At 36.7% G+C, this 21,360-nt stretch overlaps 1 protein-coding gene across 1 annotated transcript; it reads right to left on the bottom strand.

Moving 5' to 3' along the window:
- Positions 1-9,833: 9,833 nt before the first annotated feature.
- On the bottom strand, positions 9,834-21,201 carry arsh (arylsulfatase H). The gene is made up of 11 exons (XM_022665650.2): positions 21,123-21,201; positions 20,237-20,276; positions 19,321-19,467; positions 19,083-19,204; positions 17,970-18,092; positions 16,956-17,379; positions 15,240-15,376; positions 13,059-13,181; positions 12,799-12,961; positions 11,910-12,031; positions 9,834-11,013 (listed from the first exon to the last, which is right to left on the bottom strand). Exons 2-11 carry the CDS (start codon positions 20,254-20,256, stop codon positions 10,646-10,648), a joined length of 1,749 nt encoding a protein of 582 aa, XP_022521371.2. The 5' UTR covers positions 20,257-20,276; positions 21,123-21,201; the 3' UTR covers positions 9,834-10,645.
- Between the last annotated feature and the right edge of the window lie 159 nt (positions 21,202-21,360).

Here is a 21,360-nt window from a genome sequence, read left to right as displayed (position 1 = left end):
AAGCATAGAGACTTTTATTTAAATATTTAGTGGTGAATAAAACAGAAAACAGGCTTTTGATCCCACATAAACCTCAGCTTTACTGTTCGAATGAAAAACAAATGAACCAACCTCAGACCTCATGACTCGACTCATTCTGTGCCCAGTTTTAGGGTTAATAAGTGCCAAGCTACTGAAGGAGGGCAGATAAAGGAGTAAAGTACTAATGTTGCTTACATTTAATCAAAAAGACCCTATTTATTTTTTATTTTTTACACATTGACCCATAACTTCCTGTACCATCTAGTGGTCATATATCAACATTACACGGGAATCCCAGTCAACAGTTTCTACAGCCAGCCCAGACAGAAACATGGGCCAGGTAAAAATTCTCATCCAATTGTTTATTTTAGTTTAATTACTTACTGTACAAAACACTTAAAACTTTGTTTTGGGTCCTTATGATCCCAAATGTCAAAAAAAAAACAATATGAAAGTATATGAAGACTTCCTATACAAAGACAACGTTTCCTAAGTCCTACTTATTTCAAATGACTGATTAATATTCAGGATGGCAAAGCTTACTTTGCTAAATGACATGTTTAAATATCTCCAATATCTTAGAAATTTTATGAGTAGTTAAATAAGTAATTGAAATGTCTAAATTATGAAAGCTTGATGTATTATTTAACCTCTTAAAATATTTTTTTTAGCGTAACCAGGCAGTACAGTGGTCTTTACTGTTATTAAATTAAAGAAGAAAACTGTGTAAAATGTACAAAACTTGTTTAAAGTGAAGAAAAATATTCTTTATATCTAATAATGTGTTTAGTCATAGTAAATATTTATTATTGTTTCACACAGTGTTTGTATGAAATTTAAGACACTCACTTGTGTCAGCTACACTTGTTATCAGGGGAGTCCACAAACTTGCTCTGCTCTGTGTAGCAGAGTTGCTGTGGTTGCTGTGTCAGACTATACGATATTACTGTGTGGTATATGCTGTATATCACAGTGATGGACAGACAGCTGGTCAGACAGTGATAAACGGGGCGATGTCAGACTCAGAGTCCTGCTCTTAACGCTCTTCTTTCCACTGGTTGTATTTTTTCAGAATGACTCACAGCTGGTCTGCAGATCCTCCAGCGAACTCTTTCCAAATCAGACCAAACATCCCCTAAACTGAACATCTGTGAGCCAATGGGAAGTACTGAAGACTTTCAGAGAGAAAATGCAATTAAATGAGATAAAAATGACTGTAAATGAAAGAGTCTCGCAAGCAGAAAGCAGTCAACCGCTGCCAAATGATGTTTATAGCGAGCATCATTAACATTGTGTGATTGAAGTTCTTATACTGATCATTAGAATCGTAAAGGCTCATTAGACATTGTACGATCATGTGGGAGACTGGGGTTCAATTCCCAACCTGGATGACTAAATGCAGCTCTACACCAATACAAGGGGTCCTTGGGCTGGACTCCTAACATTAGATCGGCCCAAATCTGCAATAGTGATAACCTTGTAATTATTCCCTTGCTTTGAATAAGATATAATAGTGTGAGATAAATGCCATAAATTAAATGTAATGTAATGTAATATAAATGTCTTACCACAAAAGAACGTCCCTCGCTGCTATATTTAAAAAAAAAAAAGGTTATCTGAGGCTACCTTTGGATAGTGTACCTCTTGGTGAGAGATTGTTAACTGAGCCAATGTTAGATTGGGACTTGGAACATTATGTGTATGGATTTTTACACTTTAAAACACATTAGTTTAAGTTCTGTCTTAAGCTAAAGATAAAGTAAGAGGTAAAACTGCTTACTATCCCAGTCTACCTTTCAAGACCTTATTTGGAGCCTAAACATAAATCAGTTTACCTGACTTCTTTATTCTATTTAATTTAATTATTTATTTGTTCATTTATTTTACATTAGCCTTGCAGACTATGAAGACTTCGTATCATATTTTTCACACTAAAAGGCGGACTTAAATTCCTTACATTTTCTCAAAAATCGTCAGAGCTCCTGATAATCCGGTGCTCCTTATATATGAATTCTATCAGTCAGGTATTAAGGAGCAGTAAAGCCACTCCACTGAAGTTTCTCCAGCACTAAGGCTGGAGCAGTATTAACATTAGCTGCTAACTGCAGTGCTAGCTCTTTTGCTGTTCAGAGGTGAGTATATTGGACTGTAGTCTGTGTGTTATGTATGAAAATAGCCCAGAAAATAGACGTTGATAGATAGAGCGCCTTATAATAATTTTCCTGAATTTCCTTTGGGATAAATAAAGTATCGTATTACTTAAGTAGAAAACACATATACACTCATTTTACTTACTATTTAAATAAACAGTAAACCTACACATGCTTTTTATTAAGTTTTTGGTGGAATTTTGTTGATTAAAAACATTGACAATCATTTCTAGGAACTATTTTCGTCGCACAGCTCATTTACCATTTTAATAGTATGGAATTTTGAAGACAAATTTTACCACTGAAAACGGCTCAAACCTAGAGCCTCATAGATTTTATTCATAACAATTATTGGTGTAATATCTTTAGGGAGATTTCAACACCACTGTGAACAATCCTGCATGGGTTTGTTGCTCTAAAACTGAGCGATTCACACCAAACCCAGAAACAGACCCAGAGGATAAAGATAAGACTGAAAACACTGGAGATCTTCTTCTTCTTCAAGATCTGTGCTTAAAAAGATCCAGATCTAAGATCTATAAGATCTTTAAGATCTTTACGTTCTTTAAGCTATAGTCCTCTAACTTAAACCCGGTGATCAGGACCTCGGCTGGTTTTCCGCCCCTCTGTTCTGATCTGGAGGAGTTTGACCTCTTTCCCAGCGTGAGGTGTCCGTGCCACAAGCCGCTCTCCCTCACAACAAATCTCGCTAATCTTCACCAGATGGTTCTGCTTCATCGTTCGGGTTCAGGCCTAAAAGCTCGGCGATGTCAGCAGGCTTTTCTGAAACCGTGCCGCGGGCGCTTAGCGTAGCACAACGCCCCCCCACGCCCCCCCACGCCCCCGGGATTCAGATCAGCGGGGGAATCTGTTGGGAAACAGTGAGGACAGCGCAACAAACAGCGGATAGCTAGCGCACAAATATCTAAATCTAAAGTCTCTATTGTTCAGAAAATCTGTGGTTCATCTTCGCCCCGGACCACAGGACTTTCCAGCCTTCCTGTGACGCAGGACGTGACCCTTGGAGCTGAAACTGCGCCAGAATCAAGACTCAGACAGATGAAAGAATGCGACGGATCATACGCGGGGATTCGGGCGCTAAGCTAGAAGGATCAGGCGCTGGAACACTGTGTGTGAGAAATTTAGCAGATGGATAAATAAGAAAGTTAGCCCCCCCAGATATGAGCTAACTGAGCTAACACCATTACCCCCAAAACCGTGGTTCAATATAGGCATCGACCTAAAAGGAGAACTTCTTTAAGCTGTGAAATGGACTTGGGTTGTAGTGAAACTGAACACAAACTTTTGGTGAATAGTTTGGTGAATGTTCACCCCCAGCATTCAGCATTCTAACTTGCGGTTTCTGAGGCTGATTAACATATCCTGTGCAACAGAAGTAACTCTTGGTCTTCCTTTTCTTGGGTGGTCCTGATGAGAGCCAGTTTTATCTTTTTTGTTTTTTGGATTGACTGACCTTCATTTCTTAGTGTTCTCAACTCTACCTCTAACACAACTTTACAACTGATGCTCTCAAACTAACATTAAGAGCCAAGAAATTCTAATTATTAACTCTTGACAAGTTTAGTTTATTGTATTTAAAAAAAAAATACTAATGGCATTAAAAACTCATGTCAAATGTGGTAAAACACTCATTATTTCATTCACAAAGAACCCTACCACAGCCTATGCTAAAGGCTACTGAAGTTACACTGATTTGTTTGTTGTTCTCTGATAATTAAGTGTGCTTAAAAATATTGAGAATTATTATTATGCTTTCATCAAATGCTTGAAAGTAAAATTTGATCGTACTTTGAAAAAGTACAATATAGTGTATTAAAAAAATAGACTGCTGTGAAGTACACTTTTAGTTTAATACTAAAAAAATACTTATTTCCAAATATACTTTTGTGCATTTTTGACAAAATGTGTTAAAAACTGTTACAGTTGTTACTGTTTAGAAAGTAAATTAAATTACTACTAATTAAAAACAAAATTTATGTAAATTTGTAACACGCTAAAAATTGTAGTACAGTACATTAAAATATATTTTTATAAGTAGTATAAAAGTAGTTTAAATGGAACTTAAGTATATTTAAAATAGTTCCATTTTAGTACAGTTAAGTGCGCTTAGCACAATTTAAGTAGGACTTTTTTCTATTTTTATACTGTAATTAAAGTATAATAAGTACAAAAAATGTTAAAAAAATTATCACTCTTTAAATATACTGACTAATAATGTGGCTACAAGAAAACACTTTAGTGCAATATAGCATAATAATGCTTAGCATACTTTAATCTACTTTTATTACTAGGGAAGCTTGAATTAAAAAGAGTTATATATAGTTATAAATCAAGAGTACGATTCATTTTAATGTGCCCACAAACTGACCTTTCTTTGGTGCAGAATAAAAGATGGAAGGCCAACGCTCAGCTCCTCAGGGAAAAAACAAACGCAGGAATCACCAGTAAATCAGAACGATCCCCTCCTCGACAGCCTGGACCCCCATAAAGCCAGCGGGGGTCCGTTTGCACAAGAAACAGAGAGGTCCTGTTAGCATGCTAGCGCTTCAGACACATCTATAAGACATGATGCTCACAAAGACACTCCATGACTTATAGACACAATAAGCTTACTGTAGTTTATGTAGTTCCTGTGCTGTTCAGATCTGAAGAGAATATCTGAGCTTTAAAAGTGATTTACATATTTTTAGACACACATAAACAGAGTTGGCTAATGAGATGCTAGTGCTAACTTCAAGACTTCATCTTTATTTATGCCTTAAAGCTCTAAAAAGGCTTAAAAATGAATAAAACCAAACTAAACCCAGCAGAAGAACAATGCAGCGGTATATAAAACTACTTTAAAAGAGCACTTCAGCTTCTGAATCAGTTTCTCTGATTTTGCTATTTATAGGTTTATGTTTGAGTAAAATGAACATTGTTGTTTTATTCTATAAACTACAGACAACATTTCTCCCAAATTCCAAATAAAAATATTCTCATTTAGAGCATTTATTTACAGAAAATTTGTTTATATTCATAAAGTTTTAAGAGTTCAGAAATCAATATTTGGTGGAATAACCCTGGATTTTAATCTTGGCATCATGTTCTCCTCCTCCACCAGTCTTACACACTGCTTTTGGATAACTTTATGGTGGTTTGATGGCTTGTGATCATCCGTCTTCCTCTTGATTATATTCCAGAGGTTTTCAATTTGGTAAAATCAAAGAAACTCATCGTTTTTAAGTGCTCTCTTATTTGTAACAGAATATATTGAATCTTGAATCCAGGAGAATTGATTAAACTGAGTAAATAGGGAAAAATAAACTAAAAATAATGGGCCTTTTTTAGTGTTGCCTCGGTGTTGTAGAAAGAAAGCCAGCTGGGAAGTTAGCATGCTAGACAGTCAGACACATCTATAAATAAATAAGGAGTTCACTAGTTTAGTTAAGACATTAAAACGCTATAAGTCCAGTGGATGTCTGGAAGTGCTTTTGTATGTTGAGATAATTATTGAAGCGTATCTTTCTGTGTTAGGAGAAAACTCCTTCTGAAAAGGAACAATAGGAATGTGGGGGACGTGATGAGGAAGATAATTCTTCATCCCTTATAGAGAGACCCTGCAAACCCCCACCTGGATTCTTTCCCACCCAGTAATTATACTGGTGACTCGACTTCAAGGTCAGCAGGAGCCGCACAGATTCAGTATATTGCTAGTGGTGAAATGGCTCGTTGTTTAAATTTATATTTACATTTATTGCATTTTGCTGACGCTTTTATCTAGCGATAGATAGATAGATAGATAGATAGATAGATAGATAGATAGATAGATAGATAGATAGATAGATAGATAGATAGATAGATAGATAGATAACAGAGGTGGACCAGTGTAGTGTTAGAAGTCTTGCCCAAGGACTCTTATTGGTGTAGAGCAAAAAAAAGCTGTATATAAATTGATGAAAAATGAACTATTTTATTTTTATATACATCTATAGCTCTATCCGGATTTGATTAGATTCTCTGTGAAAAATATATATTTCACACTTCTACTCAGAGATAAAACTCCTGCATCCGGACTGTGATAAAAAAAAAAGAAGGACCAGTGAATTTTTTCTGAGCTTTCTCAGTCACATGACATCGTGTTGTTCAGTAGCTCCTCCATTTCCACTTGCTGTTGTGTTTTTAACGTGAATCTCCGTGGAAACCGTGGCGCGCCCAAAGTGTAATTACGATGCGTGGCAGTGGACAAATAGCTATTATATTGGCAGGCGCTGGTGTTATCCACTGCACCACACCAGCAACACACCAATCATGTATATATACATGCTAAACATTTCTTAAACATATGTTGAGCACAGAGTGTGCTACAGCTTTCAAAAAAATATTTTTTTTATTTTTTTTACAAAAAAAGGAAAATTACGAGTTCTAGTGTAGCCAAGAAAGCTTTGTTGGCAACAGTGCTAATGCTAGAAATATTTAGAAAAGTAACATTTCCAAAACTGAGGCATTAGTATAGCCTAACATATATTTAATGTGACAAAATATGTTGCTCAAACTTAAAAAGTAGAACATTTCGTACAACACAGATTACAAGATTTTTCTTCCATATACCCTGTTAATAAAAAAAGTTCAAATTAGGATTTTCCAATACTTTTTACAATATGTCTACCAAATTTATTTGTGTGAGAAAAATAACTATAAATAAAAAAAGCATGAAAAAAGTTATCAGAATGTTAAAAAATGCTAGATTGTAGATTGATTTTAACTGGGATGCCGCTTACAAATAATAAAAAAAAAAGTTTGCTTTTGTGTGTTTTTTTGTACATATTTATGTGTTTTATTTCTTATTTTACTTGTTTAATATGAATTATTTAAAAATAACTTTTTTAGATTTTTTTGTTTTATTTTAAAAACCGATTTTTTCTATATTTTACTACAGTATGTTATGTTATACAAATATTTATTATCTACAAATGTAAACATATGAAATGTTTTACATATATGTACAGTCACAATTTAGCCCTGCCCACCCACAGTGTAATAGGTTATAAGAATTATTTTAAGCCAGACTGCTTTAAAAATAAAGTGGAATACAGTGCACCCAATTAGAACACTGCTCATTTACATACTGTATATCAGATTAAAGACACAGACTTATGATTTGAATGGGATTAAAAAAAAAGGAGGTTGTACGATGGTTATGTGGTAAACATTTTTGTTTTTGTTAAGCAACATATGCAACTTTTGGACAATATCATATATGTAAATAAAAGAAATTAGACAATATATAGTTAAAAAGTTATATACAGTTATAACTACGGCTTTAAAGCGTGGGCTGTTGATTTGTTCTGCACTGCAGAGAGAGAGGAGTGAGATATGAGAGAGTGATCTAGGTAACATGGCTTCACTTCAGAGGTGATCATTTGCGAAGCCTGAGCTCAATCCATTAATCTATTCTCAATATCTTTAATACAGGAAGCTCCCTGTGGTTGTGAACGTGGTTCTCCGAGTAAAGAGCGATCAGGTTTTGGTGCAGATCTGTTCACTGAGTAAAAGATGAATGGATTTAATATCCATCCTTCTCTTCCCACGCGCTAAAAAGAGGAAAAAGTCAAATAAAAAAGTGGCCTAAAGCCATCGCAGAACAGCAGAACAGCAGAACAGCTTCAGAGAAACTCAGATTCCAGGTTTTTAGACGAGGCCAACACTGCAAATATTGTGAGATTTCAGACTAAACAAAAGTACAAAACTGTACAAGAGATTTAATCATTCTGATGAATCTAGAACGGGATACTCTGGACAGGGTTCATACACGTTTTTAACCAATTATTTCCATTATATTTTCGTAAATTTTCCATGCTTTCAAGGCAAATTATCATGACCAAACAGTTTTTACAACTTCAGAGCAGACATGGAAAATAAAACCAAAAATACTTAAACTTAAACTACAATAAAAACATATGATTAAATGTAGTTTAAAAATGAATCAGATAAAACTTTGACACCTAATTTTTTATAATAAAATGTGAGTCAGATCCTGAGAGCTCTATTTTGTAGAAGCTAAATTACTGAATTAACTCTGAGCTGATGTATTTTTGTTTTTTTTTTTTAGCTCAAAATAGATTTTTCTCCATCGATAAACGGAAACACAAAGATTTGTAGACCAAATTTCCATGACTTTTTCAAAACTTTCTGGGTATTTTTATTTTTCCAAAACTTATTCAGCCCTGGAAATTGCTGTTTTCAAATTTCATGACTTGTACAGGTTTTTCATGAACGTATGAACCGTGTCTGGAGCATCTGTGCATTGGGCAGTGGAGGATGGATACATTATCTGTAGCATTGCCGAGTAGCATCACAGTGCTAACGCTCGGAGGAAAGCTTAGCGACTCGGTTCTGATACATCAGCTCACAGACGCAGCCTTGTACTGATCCACATCACCCTAGAAGTGATGAAAGAGGAGAAAGAGAGAGCGCCATCTGCTGTACTGTACCCACCCGGAGAGAGAGCAAGGACCAACAACTGTGCTCTCTCGGGGCTCCAGCAGCTGATGTCAAGGTGCATGACTGGGATTCGAACCAGAGATCTCCCATTCTACCATCAAATAGTGCTGGTGTAAAAACACCCTTAGCTACTGCTGCTTTAGCTCAGTGGTTCCAACCCAGAACATTTTTTAGGCTACATTTCCTTCTAATTTCACTGGTGTTGGATTTCTTCTATTTTCTTAAAGAACTTTTCCTTTAATAAAACCTTAAATCTGTTCTTTGAACTGAAGAAACTGAGCTAAAACCGAAGAACAGAGAAAATGATGATCAGAAGAATCAGAACTGAAACCCTGAAATCGACAAGACGTATGTAGGATCAATTACATACAGTGTGACTAATCCCAACCCAACTTTTTCAGCGTTATGATCGAGTATTTATATAAAACACCTGAAGCAGGTAAGAAGGTCATGATGAGCTTCTTCCTCCTGCTGAAACCAGGTTTTCCTCTGATTAAATCTGAACATGAGACAAAATCAGACAAGGCTTCAGTTTTACTGGATTGTGTGGGTCTGGCGCTCTCTGCTGGACTGATGATAAAACTTAACAATCGGTAAGAATAAAAATGATGTTTTCTGTCTGTAATACACAGAAAATACTCTAGAAGAGTCTAATACTCTACTTTAAAATCAAACTAACTAAAACATTTTATATATATTTTTTATTTCCATTTTATTGGAAGTCTGTGTGTAATATTTAAGTCCGTTTTAATAGGAACTAATAGAGCTGGTGTGAAAACGTCCTTACTAATCCTAATATACTTATTATTGTGCTTTTATTTTAGCAAACATTTTTATATTTGCTAAAATTTTAAATGAAATATATTTAAAATAAAAAAAATATTTTAGATTTTACTAAAATATCCTCTTTAAAAGTACAGGTTTACGAGATTTTAATAAAAAATCTTTAAAAGTGCAGGTGTACGCGATTATACTTAAAAATCTTCTTTAAAAGTACAGATATACAATATTTTATTAAGAAGTCTTCATTAAAAGTACAGGTTTACGAGATTTAAATTAAAAATCTTATAGATTATATACTTTACATACTGCCAATCCCTTGTTCTGGTGCCCTTGAGATACGGTACTGTTTCGTGTACAAAGTATGATACACAAAAATAAATTAGAAACACATTGGAATACTTTATTTCTTTGGTCCTTAGATTCTAACAGAAAAATACAAAATTAATTTATCTGTAAGCAAAACTACTTGTTTATAATCTGCTCAAGTATCTAAACTCACCTGCTGGACGGCAGCAGCTGAAATGCTCATATACAGCCCTTCATTTTCACCTCATATTTCACATTTTTACAGCATGTCGTGTATAAAACCGTTATATAATTAATAAATGAAATAATTAAAGTCTTCAAAAAATGTATATAAACCTTTCAAACATTCTGAGATAAAATAATTGTAGGTTACAGATTCCAGCCAGTTATATGCTTTTCCACAGCCATCGATTCTTACAGTAATTTAATTTACACACATTTATACATTCAAATAATTGTTTATCTCAACTTTACTGGTTAATGTTTAATTCCCTTTTTAATTTTTAAATATAGCTATAAATGTAAAAATTACCTGCTTTTCCCCCAGTTTTGGATGATTTTGTTTCAGTAGTGCGAAAGATGCACTAGAATTTCGTGCAATATAATTACTAGGGGTTAATATGATATCAGCCCCTGTTGCACCTTTAATAGCTTCCACTCCTCTGAGAAGGCTTTACACCAGGTTTAGGAGTGTGTTTATGGGGATTTTCTTTTTCTTTTTCATAATTTTTCCAGAAGCACATTTGTGAGATCAGATACTGATTGTGGCCAGTCAAGTTCTGAACTGATCAGCTTCATTTAGATGTAAGGGGTTAAAATGCAGAGATTTGATGGATTATTTGCTGAATTTTAACCCTTTAACCCCCGGTACTCTCTGTATTTTACAGGGTGTTGATGCTGGTGTTGTTCTCGGAGCAGGAGCAGAAGGGGAACGTCCCGCAGCACGGCTGAAGCCACGGCTTCCACAGGATGTTGGACCAGGACAGCTGCGGCTCTACGGGACGCAGGGTCCTCCTGTGCTCCTCCACGGCCCGCAGGACCCTCTGCAGCACCTCCGCGTGGCGGGACTCTGTGTCGGGGGTCAGCGGGACGCTCTCTGAGGGGTCCTGTGATAGGTCGAACACCAGCGGGGGGTCGTGGTGGGTGATGAACTCTCCGTGACACAAACACACCTTGGTGTGGTAGCAGCCGCCGGCGCCGGGAGGAGAGAAATTAGGAGTGAAGAAATGAACTTTAAAGATGGAGTCACCTGAGGAGCAGCACACAGAACAACAGCTGTTTCATTCAAATATATCAGAAATTAATCAAATATAAATGCAATACTGTGCAAAGGTTTAAGTGAAAGTGTTCATTTAATGAAGACAACACTAATTTTAGCTTAATGATGCTAATGATGGGGCGCTGATAGGGGTGTCTTTTATCTTGCTTTTCATTGTAGTTCTTTACCCGCATCTCGTTTAATGTGATCTTTAGCACTGAAGTAAAAACTTGGTTTCTATGATCCGGATCAGTTGATGAGTTTGTTTATTTGGAGCGTTTCTCCTTCCGATTGAATTGTTTTCATACAGGCATAAACCTAAACCTAAACACACCAAAATACGCACCAATAAACCACGAGCGCACATCGTCTCCTCTGATTGGTCAGATTCTGTGTTCTAGTGTGTATATATATATATATCTATGCAGTGTGAAGATGCTTTACCATAGCATACCATAGCAGTGAACTCTGCACAGACTGCGCTCAGTGTGTAAACAGCATGGAGCAGCAGCAGCAGAGACAGTGCTTGTTCATAGCTGTGTATATATATCAGATTAAACTGCGTCTTATCAGCAGTTTAGCTTAAATAAAAGGAGTATATTTGATAGCTGTGTCGGATCGAGACCAGATCACGTTCTCACCACAAGAGAACCAGAGCTTCAGAGTTTATTTGGTTAGTAGTTTTTTATCTGCACTTGAGTGTGATTACTGTTTTCACACCTGATCAATCGAACCGTACTAAGAGTACAAACCAATCAGAGTCTGTTCTAACCAGAACAAACACCCTAATAATGCAATTAAAGGTTTAAATTAAACAATTTAAGTGTTAATGGTGAGTATATTATGTGTGTGTGTGTGTGTGTGTGTGTGTGTGTGTGAGTACTCACTGTTAGCTGGATGCCAGCGTACAGCGTTGAGATTAATCCCACAGTAATGAAACATGAACTCGTGCTCCGAGCGTCTCGTCTTCCCCTCCAACAACGGCATCAGATCATGACCATCCAATACTCTAATACACACACACACACACACACACACACACAAATCAATAATAAAAGAAATTAATTCTAACATAAATATCATTATTTATATATTTTATATTATATCCCTTTCTGAGCTCTATTTACAGTGTATGAATTTACAAACCACAAACAGTCTTTAAAACCTGTCTTTATCCCTTTTTTGGGTGGAACTAAACATCTGTAGGAGCTAAACAGATACATAATTACTGGATGAGGCTAAAGTGTTTTGGAATAAATCATGTAAATATCTACAGTAATGTGTAAAAGTTTTAGGCACCAAAGCAAATTACATTAATCCATTTATCTCAGAAATACGAGTGTTTTACCTGAAAAAAAGAAAAAAAAAACATATAAACACAAATACGGTAAAATGTAACAAGAAATTCTCATTTTTAACTATAAGTATGTTTTATATCCTGTGAGCCGAGCTGAAGAACTAAGTGTAGTTTCTCCAGATTTCTCCTGGATGCTCCTCAGCCAGCATGTGTATATTATTTTATGTTCAGTTCCGTCAGCAGCTCACCTGATTTACCACATTTACCAGTAATTTACCACCAAACCCGGTGTTGATTAATATGATGAGAACTAGAAATAAATAACTCTATTAAACTCAGATTAAGAGGAGGAGAAAACATTTAGCTTTTTTTGATTTTTGAATTCAATCTTAAAGTGGGCATTAACTGCTGTTATCTGATTGGATGTGGTGGCTCTTACACTATTCTTACAGCAGTTTCTGTTGTGTATTTACCCTCACCTGTCCTGGGGCAGCTGCCCTCCTGCCAGCTTCACCAGAGTGGGGTAAATATCCATCAGGCTGGTCGGCTCACCGATAACCCGTCCTGCAGGCAAACGCCCCGGCCAGCTAAATATACCAGGCACTCGAATCCCCCCCTCCCATCCTCCCATAGCTTTACCACCTGCAGAATCAACAACAACAACAACGATAACAGCAACAGCATTACAGAACACAGAATTATTAACATTATCAATATTTAGTTATTTATCACTAATCACCTCGATAAATTCCGTTCCAGCCTCCTCTCTGGTTGTCCTCGATGTGTCCTCCGTGATCCGACGTGAAGTACATTAAAGTTTGTTCAGAAAGACCGAGTCTTTCTATAGTTTTCACCATCCTGCCTGATAAAGAGAGAGAGAGACAATAAACCTACGATTATATTATTTTTAGCTCTATCTGGACAGGATTAGTTTCTCAGGGGGTTCTGGGTAATTTTCCCTTTTATGTTTTTTTTTTTTTTTTCTCCTCTGTGATTTTATTCCCGTCCAGAACGATCATGTAGGTGTTTTTCTCAGACGTCCTCTGAGAAAATTACAGGCTGAATTATCTACTGTTTTTCTCTGAACTCCGTGCTCCTCCGGTAATTTTAGTCCCGTCCGGATCCACATCTCTGAGTTTCGTCTCCTCGCCTTTAATAAAACAGATATTTGTCCACTGCCGCGCACCGTAATTACTGTACACTTTGGGCGCACCACGGTTTCCACGGAGATTCACGTTAAAAAGACACAACAGCGAGTGGAAATGGAGGAGCTACTGAACTGATGCCGTGATGTCATGTGACCGAGAAAAAAGGCTAAAAAAAAAAACACAGAAAATAATCCCGTCCGGATAGGGATTTAGACTAGATTATATGGGTTTAGACCACATGTGTCAAACACAAGGCCCGCGGGCCAGATGTGGCCCGCCACGTCCTTTTATGTGGCCCGCGAGACCTTGTAAGATCTTAGTGTCTATAATAAATAGGTCAGGAGCGTTCTTTGACCAAAAACTACATTTCCCACAATGCTTGTCGATTGTATTACCCGCAAAGTCACGGCTTACTGCCACTACACGGCAGTGTAGTCATTGATGTGGAAACCCTGCCGGAGGGAAGGCGTAACTTCGCGGATGGAATTGAGACATACAAATGTTTATCCCATAATGTCCAGAAAAAGAGAAGTTGATGCAGACGGACGGCTGTGTTTCAAGGCGAAAGACCGGTATGCCTTTTGTGTTACGAAGAGTGTTACTGACCAAAATAAACGCTTTTTAGGAGAGATATAAGTTCTGTGTAAATATTTATAAGACAATAGCTGACAAAATCTGTTTTAATGACATTAATAAACATCACTGTGACAGCGCTAGTCGCAGTTTCACCTCAGCAAAGGACGAGGACGTGAATCACTTATCTAACCAGCCTTTACTGATTTCTGCCCCCAATAACCCTTTCAATAACCTCCAATAAACTCCGTAGTTATAAAAAAATATGAGGTTAGCAGCGCGCTAACTGACCTGTTTTTAATGTAATTCGAGCAGTGATTCCGTGACGCTGCTCTAAACTGCTGCTGTTAGCTGCTTGGGCTGAAAGATGAACTGTAGAGAGCTGTATTATCCGGTTAGTGGGGTTAAAAATCTTTATTTCATACACAGAAGAACTTAAACATTTTAAAAACGCTCCAGACTGGCTCAGCTGAGCTCTGTAGCCCGTGGCTGGCCTGTAGCTCTGACGTAGTAAAGACTGCGGGCTTGTGCTGCTGCTGCAGCTCCCACTAGTGGTTGGATGAGGAACTGCTAATGTTCTTCACAGCTCACAATTTTTGATTTTATATTTATTAAGCCTTATTTCAGTATCAAACGTTTTGATCAAAGTTAATATAACTTGATGTAATTTCTATTCACTTGAATTGTTTGGTTCTTGATTGATGGAGTTTTTGGATTTCATAACATGACAAATTAAAAGGATTTATGTTAATAGAGCAACAAGCAAACATTTTTTTCCATGCAACTGTAATATTTGATTGAATAAATAATATATTGAGAGTTATTTAACATTAAGGAGTAATTACATTCATTTAATATTACATTTGGTTACATTTTATTACATTTATAAGTTACATCTGGCCCTCAGAGGACAGCCAATATGCCAATGTGGCCCTCGGCCAAAATTAGTTTGACACCCCTGGTTTAGACTAATATTATTGGTCATTAGAATTGTGCAGCTCTTTAAAATATTGTATCACAACATTTTTATGACAGATAATACTTTTTTATATATGTATTTAACAGATATAACCTAGTGTAATTCAATTAATAGTGTCTAAGACTAATAATACAGGATCCATTTATAAGAAATGAATTACTGTACAATTATATAAAAAAAAAGACTTAGAATTAGAATTAGATTTCTGTGTTAATCTCACCGATCATCGAGTCCACCTCCTCCACGTTATCTCCATATAAACCATGCCTGCTCTTCCCCACAAAATCTCTGGAGATGAAGAGCGGTGTGTGGACATGAGCCAGAGACAGGAACAGCAGAAAAGGCCTGTTCTGATTCCTGCAGACATTAAATCAGATTATTATTGATATCGTTATTAATTTTAGCTCTAATTAATGTGTGGATCAGGGTTTCTGTGTTTCCTGAAGTGTGTGGGAATGTAAAGAGCATAAAAGAGCTTTATTTGTGATGACAGGTCTCACTGCTGATCAGCACAGGTGTGAATTATTGATCTGATATGATCTGATTAGTGATTCCGCCGCAGGTCAGATATACAGAGACAGAGGTTTTATCTCTAAACTTTAACTAATGAGTCACAATCTTACAAGCCCTCAAGGTTTAAGGAGTGTCATATAACACAACTCTTAACCCTTAAATTCCTGGGTTATTATCGACTGTCAATCTGATTTATTGATTGATTACTTGATGGATTAACTGCTGTGTGTGTGTGTTCAGAGAGGAGAATAACTGAGGTACAGGACCACATATGGACCACTGCCATTAGTTCTGGGGAGTATACTGGTTCATTCGGTATACTGGAAGGAAGATTAGAATTGGTATGCATTTTTCACATACCACCACACCACTAGAGGCACTGTGGAGTTAAAGTTGTTAAAGGTCTACTGTTTAAATACATTCTTCAGCTGTTTTTCTAATAATTAAGTCTAATGTCTCTTTGTATATTGTGTAATTTTTCTGGAACAAAGTAAACCCCATACTAATCAAAGCCTTAATTTAAAGCCTTAGTGTTTGCTATTATATATATATATATATATATATATATATATATATATATATATATATATATATATATATATATATATATATTCCTAATAGTACATTGAGTTACAAACCTACAGTATATACCTATAAGCCCAGTCATGCAAGCCGAACTTACTATTCGGTAAGTTTATGTAAAGTAATACCTGAGGGGGAAATGGCTAATTCTCTAATTATAACTGATTATAACTAAGGCTTATTATCTACTTATACACTGATTTTTATTACTACTTACTGAATAAATCATGCTAAATGTATATTCTAAATCATACTGAAGTTTAGCCCCACCCATTCAGCCTACAGCAGTTTAACCACATCTATTTATGAAGCTATAACATTTTATAAAAAAGTTTTATGATGAAATGTTTTTAAAAGAAAGGAAAACAGCAGTAGGGCTGCAAATAATGATTATTGGCTACTGGTAATCAACTAATCTGATGATTATTTTCTCGATTAGTCAATTAGTCGACAATTATTTTTGCCATGTCCTCCACCTCTAAAAACGATAGAAACAGCAGAACATGAAACTTAAAGGGCATTTAAATGTCTGTTTGGGGAGAGTTCTGATAATTAGTGAGTAAATATATAATTTGTTGAGTTTGGGCACTTTTGGAGACACAGATTAAGTTGAGTAAAAACTGTGTGAGTGAGACATTTACCCCCATTTATCTACCACTGCAGTTCTGTCCCCAAAACTTAAAAATTAACGATTAGTCAACAATGAAATATGTAGTCGATAAATTTAAATAATCAACATTGACGATTATATCGACTAATCGTTGCATCCCTATACAGCAGCAAGTCAAAAAGAGCTAAAATCTGTTTAAAACCACATTTTAAGACATTTCTCAGACCTCACCTCTCCACAAACTGCTCCGCCTCCTTCATCAGTTTCTCAGGTAGCTCCTCCGCCTCCATCGGCTGCTCCACCACCTGCTGGTTCCTCATGATGATGCAGTTCCACCTCTGAAGGAGCTCGAAGGGCACGAACCAAACCGTGAAGCCGAGCGTGCAGAGAACTGCCAACAGCACCAGCAGCCCGGTACCGACCCGCAGCAGCCCGGAGACCCTCACCGGAACCAGGGTCAGCAGACCCAGACCCACCAGCACTGAGATCTGCCACAGCGCCACCTGCAGGTCAACCAGAACATCCTTCCCCTCGCCGGGTTTACAGTCGTTAAAGAAAGTGAAGGGAAGCCCGTAGAAATAGTGGAAGCCGTGGTGGTTGGGGTGATGGCAGTGATCGTTCCTGCTGTTGCAGTTCACACCCAGGTGCCACTTTCCTACAGAGAACCAGAGATCCAGAACCAGAATTATATCTGAAGACCTTTTCACAAACACCCTATAACTCATTCATTAACAGCTGCTTCAACTAGTAGTTAGAGTAGTTAGAGTTTCTCCTGTTTTAGTCAATATATAACTCTTTAAAATGAGAAAAACAGGTTAACCTATAGCTGGGGTTATAGAGCATGTATTTGCAGAAAATGAGAAATGGCTTTCAGACCTCAAATAAGGCAAAGAAAACAAAAACAAGTTCATATTCATAAAGTTTAAAACGTTTTAAGAGTTCAGAAATCAATATTTGTTGGAATAACCCTGGTTGTTTTTAATCAGTTTTTTTTTTCATGCATCTTGGCATCATGTTCTCCTCCACCAGTCTTACACACTGCTTTTGGATAACTTTATGCTGCTTTACTCCTGGTGCAAAAAAATTCAAGCAATTCAGTTTGGTGGTTTGATGGTTTGTGATCATCCATCTTCCTCTTGATTATATTCCAGAGGTTTTTAATTTGGTAAAATCAAAGAAACTCTTTATATTGTGAAATAGGAAAAGTGAATAATGTAATTATTAATAATGAGAATTAAATCTCACCCACTAGGCCTGTAGTGTATCCCTGCTTCTGCAGGAGTTTGGCGAACGTGGTCTCGTTGGGAGGAAGTCCACCTGAACCTCCGAGGAAGAGGATCACCTGCACCCTGCCCGTGCTGCCGAATCCTGAAACAAACAGACCAAATAAACCAATCAGAAGATCCGCTGAGTGCACACTGCCTGAACCCGACCCGGCCCGAGTTCAGTTTCCCACAACTTTTCTTGTTCCAGGTCGGGTTCGGGCTCAAGAAAATAATCTGTGATGTAGGCGTCTGTTTTTTTATTGCTATTTTTGTTTTATATAAAACTATGGTGTGATAATCAAAATATGGCAAAGTAAAAAATCTAACTGTGTTTTAAATAAAAGTTGCACAAGTGTGCAGGTTTTTTTTTGCGTTTTTGCACATAGACTATAAGCTCAATATAATTTTTTTTTTTTATTTAGAAAGTATTTTCTATTCTTAAACCATATTAAATTATATTAGATAAGAGGCAAGTCATTCAATCATCATTCCTGTGGCCTAATTTTCTGATGTTTAGTTCTGTGGATCATTGTATCCGCATTGTTCATGTTTTAATCTTTCGGAGATTTAATCTGTTCTTAATAAACATTTGTATTAAATTATAGGTCAATGCTTCTTCAGTGTTGCAATGTAATAATAATTAATATCATTCTGAAAAGACTGCGCTCATTCAAACTGCCTGAAAATGTTTGAAAAAGCTTAGTTTTAATGCTCTACTTACTAAAATGATATCGGGTTTAAATCAGGCTCGGGCTCATTAGCACAGTGTATGGGTCGGGAAGGGTCGGGTCGCACAGGACATTTCGGGCCTTATCTGAGCTCTAGTGCACAGACATTTAATCATACCAACTGAGTAATTTAAGATGATCCCTTAGCATTTCTTTTAAAATTGTTTTTTCTCCTCCTGTGCTTCAGTAACAGCCAGTATCAGCCTCTGTTCTCCGAGAAAAACTTTAGTATAAGACGCTACAGACACTTTTTTTCAGGAGTATAATACAGAATATCTGTGTAAATGTGCCTCAGGTCTCTTTTAGAAGACTTCCAGCACATAAAACCAGTGAAGCAAATCAGAAAAACTCAGATCGATGCTCACCTGAGCGCACAGCGTAGCGTCCGGTGTGAAACGCAGCCCTGCTGGGGGTGCAGAGCGGAGCGGCAGCGATGTGCTGGGTCAGCTTCACCCCGTCCAGAGCCAACCTGTCAATGTGTGGAGTTCTGGGAGCAAAGAAGTACTCATTTAACCAAAAATACTCATTTAAAACTTGTTTAAAGTCTCTCTAAAAGTCTAAAGAAAAGCACCGCAGGCCAGAGTGTGTGTTCAGTTCATTTACCTGATTGTATCGTTCCCATAGCATCCAATATCTCCTATACCCAGATCATCCACCATCATCAGCACGAAGTTGGGTTTGGTGACATCTTTAGCAACTGTGAGACACTGGCTTTGGAAATTTAGAAGAAATAATCCAAGAAAGAGGGACCTGAAAAACAAAAAACTCATTACAATGTATGTCATCAAATATCTACTGTACAGGCCAGCATAAATACATTGTGTTTTTACCTAATAGTAATATTATAAGGGGCGTTTTCAAGTCCACACCAAGGTTTGTGTCTCAAATCAGATTTTTTGCTCAATGTGGCTCAGATCTGACTTTTTCACGGTTGTGTGAACGTGCCAAATCTGTTTGTTTTTTTTTTTCTTTAAATCAGATTTATGTCACTTTCATATGTGGTCCTAAATCGGATGCATATCAAATCCATGGACATGCGACATGAACTTGAACGGTCAAATCTGAATTCATGTGTCTTTACGCATTAGCATTAACATTAGCGCTATGTGCTTCTCTTCTTGCTATAGCTGCTAAAAAAACAGCAAAAGCAAACCAAAGCCTGGTCTTTTTTCACCTCCTGGACCTGAGCATGAATTTCAGACCAGCTTTTAGTTTAATACGGTAAACATGCAGATTACAGTCCAATATACTCGCCTCTGAATGGCGAAAAAGCTAGCGCTGCAGTTAGCGGCTAATGCTAATACTGCTCCAGCCTTAGTGCTGGAGAAACTTTACTGAAATTCCGTATATCGCTGTACTTCTGCAAAGTGGCTTTAATGCTCCTTAATATCTGACTGATAGAATTCATACATAAGGAGTGCCGAAGATTTTTGGGAACATTAAAGGGTTTTAAATGTGAAAAATATGGTTATTTTATAAAATATGGTGTTACTGCTTTTGCAAGCAGATCATACCGTACCTGAGGCTTAGATGTTCCATCAGAAGAGCTGTGGAACCTCCTGTAAGACACAGAAACATGTGCAAAGTGTAAGAGAAGAACTGAACAGAAAGATAATTATAATCCAGGAGAAAGAAATGAGTAAACTAAGGGCAGAGAGGGCAGAACTATACTGAAGCTGGGCGATATGGACCTTAAATAATAATAATAATAATAATAATAATGATACTCTTGGTGACATGGCAAAACACTGAATTAGAAAAATGATCTCAAGAATACACTACTGCAAAAAAATGGAAATTTAATTTTATTATTGCATACAATATGATATAGTACACCCCTAACTGAGACATTAAAAAATACAAGAATTTTATCAGATTTGTAACAGAAGAAGTCAATAATCCAGAATGATCAGTCATAATACTAATAATATATTAATAAATGCACTCCAAATTTCTCCATATATCCAGGATTAAAGTAAAATAAATGATACTGTACAGATATAATCTGTCTCTAGTAGATATATAATGGGAAATAAGAACAGGGTGAATTTTTCTTTTGGTAAAAACAGTAAAAACAAAAGTAGTACCCTGATGTGATAATTAATTAGGGGTGGGTGATATGGCTCCATATTTCAGGATATAATATCGTTCACCATATTCAAAAATGTTAGAGATATTACTGCGTACGATACGATACGGCAAACCGCTACAAATCAACTAATCATGCGCTTTTAACTAAAGATACATTGTAGCGACTCAGGCTACAGTCAGAGACACGCGGGGGATCTAACAGACTAATGTAAACACACTGCGATCCGGATTAAAACCATAATAAAACCAAATCATAACTAAACGAGTCTAAAAGCGGAGAAAACTGTATTTTTGTGTTGTGTTTAGTCTCTTACCTTTCTCCACAGTACAGCAGACTTCAAACAGCAGACTGTCATATCTCACACACACACACTCACACACACACTCACAAAGATCCACACACACACTCCAAAATCCACACCGGTGACGCGTCTTACCGTAAACCTTCAGCTAAAGGCGCATTTTGTTTAATATCCTTGTTGTACCTTCTGGAAGTGTATTAAAGCCCTTTATGTTTTAGTATTATTTAAAATGTAAAATAGTTTTTTTAGA

The sequence above is a fragment of the Astyanax mexicanus genome, chromosome 11 (assembly GCF_023375975.1).
Source record: "Astyanax mexicanus isolate ESR-SI-001 chromosome 11, AstMex3_surface, whole genome shotgun sequence".
NCBI lineage: Eukaryota > Metazoa > Chordata > Actinopteri > Characiformes > Acestrorhamphidae > Astyanax > Astyanax mexicanus.
The sequence above is the reverse complement of the archived record's forward strand: the minus strand, read 5'-3'. Positions and strand labels throughout refer to the sequence as shown.

Coding starts and splice junctions, on each gene's coding strand:
- arsh (XM_022665650.2), bottom strand. CDS start 20,256: ATGGAACATCTAAGCCTCAG. Junction 13,182..15,239: donor GGAGGTGGACTCGATGATCG/GTGAGATTAACA, acceptor TCTCTTTATCAG/GCAGGATGGTGAAAACTATA. Junction 11,014..11,909: donor ACGCTGGCATCCAGCTAACA/GTGAGTACTCAC, acceptor GCTGCTCCTCAG/GTGACTCCATCTTTAAAGTT.